This window comes from Myodes glareolus, chromosome 12 (genome assembly GCF_982192425.1).
Source record: "Myodes glareolus chromosome 12, mMyoGla1.1, whole genome shotgun sequence".
Taxonomy (NCBI): domain Eukaryota; kingdom Metazoa; phylum Chordata; class Mammalia; order Rodentia; family Cricetidae; genus Myodes; species Myodes glareolus.
Genome location: NC_142037.1, coordinates 43,305,819 through 43,315,597, shown reverse-complemented (window position 1 = coordinate 43,315,597; position 9,779 = coordinate 43,305,819). Strand labels below are relative to the sequence as shown.

General features: G+C 42.1%; 1 protein-coding gene across 2 annotated transcripts in view; it reads right to left on the bottom strand.

The window, feature by feature from the left end:
- Positions 1 to 2,471: 2,471 nt before the first annotated feature.
- Epsti1 (epithelial stromal interaction 1) overlaps positions 2,472 to 9,779 on the bottom strand; it is a 101,987-nt gene continuing 94,679 nt past the window's right edge. For both annotated transcript variants that reach the window (XM_087912250.1, XM_087912249.1), the window contains one exon: positions 2,472 to 3,007. In XM_087912250.1, the coding sequence (XP_087768376.1) occupies positions 2,999 to 3,007 (9 nt within the window). In that variant the 3' untranslated portion in view covers positions 2,472 to 2,998. The remainder of the gene's footprint in view (positions 3,008 to 9,779) is intronic.

Below are 9,779 nucleotides of genomic sequence, written 5' to 3'. Positions count from 1 at the left end.
GAGACAAAACTCTGTGTGTGTCTGTGATGCTTTAACTCCAGAGAGGTTTAACTGATAGGAAGACACTAAACATGGATGGTAGCATTTCCTGAACCATAGGCCCAGGCTAAATCTAAGGAGAAGTACATGAGCAATAGCATCCATTCCTATGTACTGCCAACATGAGCAGTGGCCTCAAACTCATGCCACGGTGCCCTCCTCATCTTGCTAGAATGCGTTCTCCAACCATGAGCCTAAATCAATCAATCAATCCTCTCTCCCCCATTCCTCCCTTCCCTGCTCCCCCCCTTCCTTCAACTGTTTTTGCCAGGCATTTATCACAGTGATGAGACAAGGAACTAACAGACCTTCCCACCAGAGTCATATGTTCAAATCCCAACCCCCACAGTGAGAAGCACCCAGAAATGGAAGCTCCAGGAGGCGGCCATCAGGTCACAGGGAAAGACTTCATATGAGTGGGTTCAGTGTTTTATAGAGAGGGCTCAAGATTGACCCCTTGCCTCTGCTACTACACGAGAACCTTACAAGAAGGCTATCAGTCAGAAAGCCATTTCCACAGACGCCACGTCTATGAGTCCCTCTGTCCTGGACTTTCAGTCTTCAAAAATATGAGGAATAAATATGCTATTCATAAACTATTCACACTCAGAAAGCTTCTTAAAACAGCCTGAATGGATTAAGATACCTCATCAATGTGTATCATTTAAACCATCAGTTCAAACTCTAGGAGCTACTGTCAGACAACAGTCTACACATGCTGGGAAGGATCCAGAAGGATACATAACAAAGTTTGATTATAAATATCTAGGAACAAAACCTGAAATATTATCAATTTGTTAATTACTCATCTGTACTAGTCAATATTTAGTTCCATAACACATAATTATTTTATGATAATTTGCTTCTTTCTAAGAAAAAAAAAGCTTTCTCAAAGCATAGAAATACAAACAGAACTTGGGGGTTTTCCGGCTCAGAGTTATCTGCAAGTCAAAATTTACTCCAATAGGTTCAACAAGGCTGGTTACATAGGAAAGGCATACTAGTAGGCTTGCTAAAGCAGTGGTTCATGTTTCCTTCCTAATAACCTTCATCTACATACTGCAATAAGTTTCCTAAAAAAGATATTTACAACCCATGCACATTTATAATTTCAGCCACGATGTTGTAATTTTCCATACCTGCACTTAAAAAAAAAAAGAGAGTGGAACCAGACAAATGAACAAAATCTTTTGCAGAGTACAGAAAATGTCGTATACTAGGAAGGAGGTTCGGGGCAACTTCCCCACGAGCCTTCAGAAGAAGAGAGCATCCTTTAACCTGCCCTTGGGTCCACAGTGACAGCCCCCACACTGGGGGATACCATTCCTGAACACGCACACCAAAACCTATCTGTGAGCGAGCCAGGCTGGCAGGTGTGGGGATAAGGTGATTGCTTGCCACGGCAGGAAAATGTCTGCTACCGGGGCGCATTTACAATACAATTGGATTGGCAGTGTTTCCAGCACAGGCTGAGAGATTCAGTCTTCTTCATATATGACAGCAGCAAGGGTTTTGAATGGACCCAACACTGCATGTTAGTGTCAGTAGCAGTCACACGGCTTCTGTTGGCAGAGAACAGGAAAATAAAAACCTCTGCATTTGTTTCATCCTAGAGAAATTGCCAGAACACTATTTGTTCCTACCCACCTTCACGCCACCCAATATGGAACTTTCTGCATGGTACCATCGCCCTAGGCATGGGCTATAGCCCAAGATGTCAAATCTCAGTGTTTCCCCGAACACAGAGATTTGCAAAACTGCTCTAAACAGGGCATTTTGTAAAATGGATGATCTCTTGATGCTACAGGGTATTAATGTACGCCCAGCTTCCCAAAAACTCTATCATCGATCTATTTATCTGTCTATCAACTACCTGTCTTCTCTCATCTATCTATTCAGACATCTATAAATTCTCTTTCTATAACTTATCTATCATCTACATACCTATATATCTTTATCTATACCTACACACATGTGCATACACACATTCCTTCATTCCTCCAACCTTCATTCTATGAAAGCCGAAATGCAATGCGCCTCGGAGGGCGGAAAGGTGGCTGTGGCACTGCACTGCACAGTATAGAGATCAATATTCTTCTACTCTAAGAATGATGAGCTTGTTCAAGGTCATGGAACTTGAACAGGAAAGCCTATTAAACTAGGTAGCACAGAACACAGAAAAGATAAGTTTCCCTCACACCCACAAATCAGGTAAGGGGCTGTAGCTGTGTCTAGTTAAATTTTATAAAAGCACTGGCTTTCCAATAAACACATTTTTTCCACTTTGGAGATCAGGGGCCATTACTAGTGAATGTATAAAGACCAGAGGACTATCCAGGAGAGACTGCTCACTGTATTTCACCTACATGGACTATACAGACAATGTTTGAATCGGACACTTTAAGAACTTTTCATTTAAAAAAAATGACCCGTTTATGCAGAATTAGTCTGGAATTTATTTATAAATTTGTCTATAAAAGTATAAGAGATCTCCGTTTGCTCATATTTGTACCCTAGATTAAGGAAGTAGCAATTTTAAAAAAGACCCCCAAAGGATCCCCAAACCTGCTGTAAGAATTAGTAAAGAAAAAGGTAGTCAATTAGGAGACTCAAGCCTACAGCATCCGCAGCTCTAACACCCCGGAATGTCACGTGATTCCCCTTTACTATTTTGCTAACATTGTTCTAATTATCCTTCTAATAAGAGGCAGGACTAATTAGGAAAAATAAGGTAACATTATGCTGTCAGTAGAGATTAAACATGAGTCAGTAATGAGCCTCTAAATCCACACATAACTAATGACAGAGGGAAACTGGCCACCCACAACCGCTCGCTGAGTGGGTGGGCAGTTGGAGTTAAGGCATGAAGACTGGAGACAAGCAAAATGGCAAGAAGGAAAAGCATCTTATGAGGGCTGTCAGGGTCAGCTGATGAAGGCCAGACGAAAGTGCCTGATTCTCATAGGTCCTGGAATAAAAGGAAAACATAAATTACCACAAACAGCAAAATAAAATCGAGAGCCTGTACAATCCAAACCGGGGTTTCTGCAAACGATACACCACGCACCGGACTCAGGTAACCTTCTTTGTTTTTTTTAATGACTGAAGTCCCAGGAAAATGAACTTAATTTCTAAGCCATGAGTGCATTTAATTCGCTACATGGTCTTGGCTGAGAAGGGAATGTCTCATCCCATGCCCTCTTAGTGACTGTGCTGCTACACACAGGTCCACGTGGATCACAAACATTAGCGTCCATGAACGTTGGCACCTCCACAGAAACCCGGCAAGAACGGAATCTGGGTCAGAGGGCTTGGAATGGAAATGTGTAGTAGGGTCACACTGGGTCATTCTCCAGAAATGTGACTTCTAAAGGGACCTGGAGGTTGACAGAGACAACTGTTGGTTTGTTGACCAACCTGACCTCTAGGAGACTCAGAGGTCATGTCAGTTCTTAACTGCCCTTGAAGACAAAGCAGTTAGGGCTATGACCCACAAAGTCTTGCCTATTATTGTAACTGAACCTACCACTGAGAGTGACTTTTAACATATTCAACACTAGGTGCCTCATGAAAACTGACATCGAACTTGACAAAAAGAAAATGCATTTTTAAAATATATAAATAATTTAAAATTGTTGAAGCATAACTATATACAATAAGCAATATCAAACTATAAATTAAGAACGTTTAAGAAATAAAGATCAACCTTGTCTATCATTCCATCATATGCTTATTAGGGCCTCCTGCCCAATAATCTATACGACATATCAGGAACTATATTTTCCATGGAGTTTTACCATAGTTTCTTATTTCGGGCCTTCTTCTTTTTCTTCTCTGCCTTTGGCTTTCTACTGGTTCCTATGCTTCCTCCCAGCCACTACTGTGGGCATATTTTTTTCCTCACATTCTTTAGCAAAGCTCAGTTGCAATCTATTCATGTCTAAATAAATGATTCATTTGTAATATTTATTTGGGTTTTTTTGGTATTTGCAAAATACACCCAGAAATTAAAAAAAAAACAGTTTCTGACACTCTCTTCTAACTTTGGGTTGGGGTCCTTTGAGGAATGGATAGTTTCAATGTTAACGTAGCTATAGCTATTTTTCCTTTGGGCCTTATAAAATCCTTCGCTAGTTCAATTTTTATAAATAATGTCTCTAATTTTCTTCTAAAATCTAAAAAGATTTTGCTTTTCTTTATATGCTTGAATCCCCCTAGAGTTGATTTGCATAAAAGATGTCAGGAAGGTATGCACCTAACTTCAGCTAGGAAGTCATGGGTCCCAACAACATGTGTCACAGAGCCCATGTTCCCTCGGGGGTATGTTCTTCACTTCTCTGTCATACTTCAAAAGCCCACAAATGTTTGGCCTGCAAATGCCAAGTGTGAGTCATCCTAAATAACCAAGTCCTTGTGTATATGCCTTTATTGCTTTCACAATTAGTTAAACTATAGACTGGGAACTCATTCCTATCTATCAACAGAGTCTAACTTGCCATTTATTTATTCCCTAGAATTATTCTGAAATGTTTTACAATTCTTTAAAAGGCTCTCACATTTTTTGATCAGATGTTTTTGGGTTTGTTTGTTTGTTTGTTTGTTTATGTGTTTGCTCTAGATGTGCAGAAATGAATTTAGGTTTTATATAATGGTTCACTCGAGTCTGGGCAGCTGGGAACTAACTAGCAGCCTCCGACAACGGTGAGCCCTTATTTAATATGAATAAATACTTTTCAGGATTTCTGTGTTGGTGATTGCATCATATGTGATGTAGTTTATAGATTTGTCTTCCCTTTCAATATTTATACATAATTCAGGGGGAATGCTTTTATTGAAGTTTTGCTCTGTTACGGAGTTCTGACCTTATTATTAAATAAAGAAACTTGCCCTCTATTCCTCCTTTGATAGAACTCTTGACTGCAAACGAGCACTTGAGTTTAACAAATGCTTGCTCTGTAGCTGTAGAAATGATCATACAAAATGTATGAGATATATTGTTTTAGGAGATTTTTTTCATGGCTACTTTTGTGATAAGCCAGGTATCACAGTGAGCGTCAGTTGTCAACTTGACACACTTAGGAAGAAGGAGCCTCAAGTGAGGGTTTGCCTCTATTGGTGGGCATGTCTGAGGGACATTTTCTTGATTGCCAGTTGGTATCAGAGGACCCAGTCCACTATGGGAAGTACCACCCCTAGGCAGGTGGGTCCGGGCTATCTAAGAAAAGTAGTTGAGCAGATAAAGAGAAGCAAGGTATGATCTCTGTTTGGATTCGTGTTGATTTCCTGTTTTAACGTCCATTCACAATGGGCATAACCTATGAGTTGAAATAAACTATTTCCTTCCCAAGTTGTTTTTGGTTGTGCCATTTAGTCTAGCAACAGAAAATCTAACTGGAGCATCACGTTTGCAGTTCTGAGATAGATATAACTTAATGAGGTTATATTATCTAATGTTTTTGAAGGTCTACAAATTTTTATTATTTTTTAAAATCTATGTTTATGAATAAAAGTCCTTTTTGTATTTTTTGAGAACTGTGTGCATGGCAAGGCATTTTCATCATAGCTACTATTTCCTCCTCTCCTATTTTAATCCATGCTCCCCAACATAGTACATTCTCAAATTCATAAACTCCGCCTCCATAGTTATCGCTATATGTACATACACTCACGCATGCACACACACACACACACAGACACACAGGGGGGGAAAGGAAGGGCGTGAGAGAGATTGATGGAGTTCAATTAGGGCTGCCTGTAGGTACTTTGGTTGGCCTATCAAGGAACTTGAAAGAAAACTGACTTCCTCTTCCCCAGAAGCCACTGGCTCTCTATAGCTCTTCAACGAGGGGCAGCACCACCCATCTTTGCTGGAATGTTGGCTGATGGGGTCCCCTGATGGTCTTGCACAGGGGCTCCTGTTGCTGGCAGTTCACAGGTGTTACACCCTTGTCATGTCCAGAGGAAACTATTCCATACCAGTCCTCTTGGTCCTCCGACTCTCACGCTCTCCCCATCCCTTTTGTGATATTTCCTGAGTTTTAGATGAAGAGGTCCCATATGGGAATGAACCCGACACAGTCACTCACTCTTTGCACACTTTGGGAAAGCCCAGCTTGCTTCAGGGGTACTGGGGTCTGCCCTTCCTGAGTGTACAGCAAGCACTTGTCACTGAGCCTTCTCTCCAGCCCCTTGGCTGTCTTTGGTTGTGTCTTGGTTTTGCTCATGATTCCGAGTCTCGTTCTTATTTTAGCAGATGCTTCCTACACAGCTAATTTAAATTCAATACCTATTCATTTTACTCTATCGAAATGTTCTCCTAAATCTTTTGTTGTGCTCATAATGTGAAATCTCAGTGACCTGTTCTCTTGCGTGTGCAGTAGATTCTAGCCCTGGCTTCTTGTTTGGGGTATATCAGCAAACAAAACAACCCGAGAGACCCATCCTTGTGTTCAGAGAGGTTAAAAACAGTCAGACAAGGGTACAAATAGATGTGTTAGGAAAATATGGTAGAGCAGTCAGAGTGTTGTGGGAAAATAAGGTGGGATGTGGGAAGGACACTGTAAGTCTGAAAAGAGAACAACCTAAGCAAGAAAGCTCTTGAAGGAAACAGATGACACAGATACTGAGGAAGAGGCGAATAGAGGGAAGAAATGAGCAAAGACCCCAAGCTAAAACTGCCAGCGTCAGAACATCTTCAAACACCACAAGGATGCTGACATGGGTAGAGAGAGCCATGCCAGCAAAGAGCCAGCAGTGAGACAGATTCCTCCTCATGTAGCACCCCGGGGGCCAGAGAGAGGATTCTAGCCCTTGCCCCAAGTGACAGAGGGAATTTTGTGAGCCCCTGGAAGTTTTTGAAGAGAAAATTGACAAGCTATGACCTCTGCTGCTTTCTTACTGGAAACAGATTCCAGGTAAGTAGTTGTGAACATAAGAAAACAGCCCAAGTGTTAGGATTTGGGAGTGCGCTGGGAGAGATTCGACAGAGGTGGGTGCCAGGGAAGGCAGCGAGAAAGGTGGTACTGAGGTTCAGTTCTAGACATATGGAGGCTGAAAGACCCGTTATGTGATCTAGTCAGCACAGCTGGATGTGCAGATCTAGAGGAGCGGGATTAGGCTGGGGACAGAAGAGTGAGAGCAGCGAGCACAGGGAAGTACTTCGTTTCTTCAGGCAGAACAAAGCCACCAAGGTAGGAATGAAATCGTCAGGATTTCCTGAGAAACCACCACACTGATTTCCAAAGTGGTTGCACAAGTTTGCATTTCCACCAGCAATGGATGAGTGTTCCCCCTACTCAGACCCACACTGGAGCACTGGACTGAGCTCCCAAGGTCCAAATGAGGAGCAGAAGGAGGGAGAACATGAGCAAGGAAGTTGGCACCGCAAGGGCTGCGTCCACCCACTGAGACGGTGTGACTGATCTAATGGGAGCTCACCAAGGCCAGCTGGACTGGGATTGATGGAGCATGGGATCAAACCAGACTCTCTGAATGTGGCTGACAATGAGGGCTGACTGAGAAGCCAAGGACAATGGCACTGGGTTCTAATTTTACTGCATGTACTGGCTTTGTGTGAGCCTAGTCTGTTTAGATGCTCACCTTCTTAGACCTGGATGGAGCGGGGAGGACCTTGGACTTCCCACAGGGCAGGGCACCCTGACTGCTCTTTGGACTGGAGAGGGAAGGGGAGAAGAAAAGGGGAGGGGGAGGGAAATGGGAGGAGGTGGAAATTTTTAATAATAAAAAAAAGAAAGAAAAGAAAAAAATAAGAGATAAAAAAGAAGATGATTAAATAGTCAGGAACGTGACTTCCCTGGGGTACAGGAGATTTGGGGAAGGCGAATGGAGAAAACTGACCATGGAGACATGTGAAATCCCAGGATAGGGGCATGACCTAGAAACCCTTCCAAAGGAGGCAAAGGTTCGCCTAAAGGAGGCAAAGGTTCACCTTGACAAGCTCTAGGAGGCCAGAGGTAAAAATTGAAAAGTAGCCGTAGGGTTTTGCACTGTGGACATTGTCAGTGGCAATGAAAAGATCATAAAAACCAAACAGACAAAAGGCCTGCTGGTACAGTGGGCTTACATGAAAAAAACCAAAACAGAAATCCAGAGGCAGACACCTGTATTCCTAAACACTAGGAAAAAACAGGATGACCGGGACTTCCACCCCAGCCTGAACTACAGAGGAGATGGCCTTTTTAATCGTATGAAATTAAGTCAGTGGCAGCAACGTATCAATAAAATGGATGTTTGTTTGTGTTCCACTGTTGGAATTGTCCACTCTGATGGAATGTTTGGTACTTGGGTAGAGAAGGGTGTTAGTAGAACAAGGTGTCCCAGCAGGGAAAAAGGATGCTCTCGGTCTATAATTAAGCAAAGTCTCAATATTTGGAGGTGAGTAAAGACCAGGGTAAGATTGGGGAAGTTCCCACCTTTCTATCATATAACTTCAAATAAGAGAAGACTCAAAACCACCTTGGACTTGGATGTGCCTGTCCTGTTAAAAATGTTGACCCAATCATTGCTCCTATTCATAAGAATATGGCGGTCTTCCCTTTGATCTGTTGAATCTAAGCAACAATTTGAAATCTACTCTCCAAGATTCAGCAGCGTCACACAATGAGTCAGCCCTGTGTGTATTACATCACACAGTGAGTCAGCCCTGTGTGTATTACATCACACAGTGAGTCAGCCCTGTGTGTATTACATCACACAAGGAGTCAGCCCTGTGTGTATTACATCGCACAATGAGTCAGTCCTGTGTGTATTACATCACACAGTTCAGATACTGAGTTTCAAATGTGTTCGCCCTCTTTCACATTGTCCAGATTCTGAATGCTGCAGTACAGCAACATACATTAATCAATAAACACTGTAGATAAAATAGGCCTATCCAAGATACACAAAAGTGCTTATGGTCAATCATCTTCAATATGTATACTTTAATAAAAACGATCAATTTTAACTCCTAGCTGCCTTCTGAGGAGTCCTGCATATAAGCTTGTTAGTGCATTGATTTCTCGACAGTGAGCTTTTGTGCTTCAACTATTTATCAAGTTATTTATTTTCTAGTTTCCAGGTTAGAAAGCACTTGATTTTTTTTTTTAACTCTATGTGTTTATTTGGAGGTGGGGCATGCCACAGCATGCATGTGGAGGTCAGCTGACAGCTTGGGGAAGAGCACTCTTTCTTTCCATCATGTGGGCTCCAGGGGCCAAACTCAGGTCACCAGGTTTGGTGATGACTTCATCCACTGAACCATGTCACCAACTGAGCTCTTGATTGTTTGGTTGGATTTTATGATTTAAAAATATCTACCGGCTCTTCTCACTCCAAATACACACACACATACATATATATCACACTAGTGTGAGAAGTCCTTCTGTCTATGTGTTGCTTTTATTGCTTTTATTGGTTAATGAATAAAGAAACTGCTTTGGGTCTATAGCAGAACTTTAGGAAAACAGAGAAAGGCAGGGAAAACTAAATGGAGTGCTGGGAGAAAGAAGGGTGGAGTCAGAGAGGAACCATGGAGCCACTGTAGACAGATGCTGGGAACTTTACCCGGTAAGACACGGCCATATGATGATATACAGATGAATAGAAATGGGTTAAATGAATATGTAAGCCAATAAGAAGCTAGAGCTAATGGGCCAAGCAGTGAATTTAAATAAAATGCTTTCTGTGTGATTGTTTTGGGTCTAAGCTAGCTGGGCAGCCGGGAACCAACTAGCAACCTC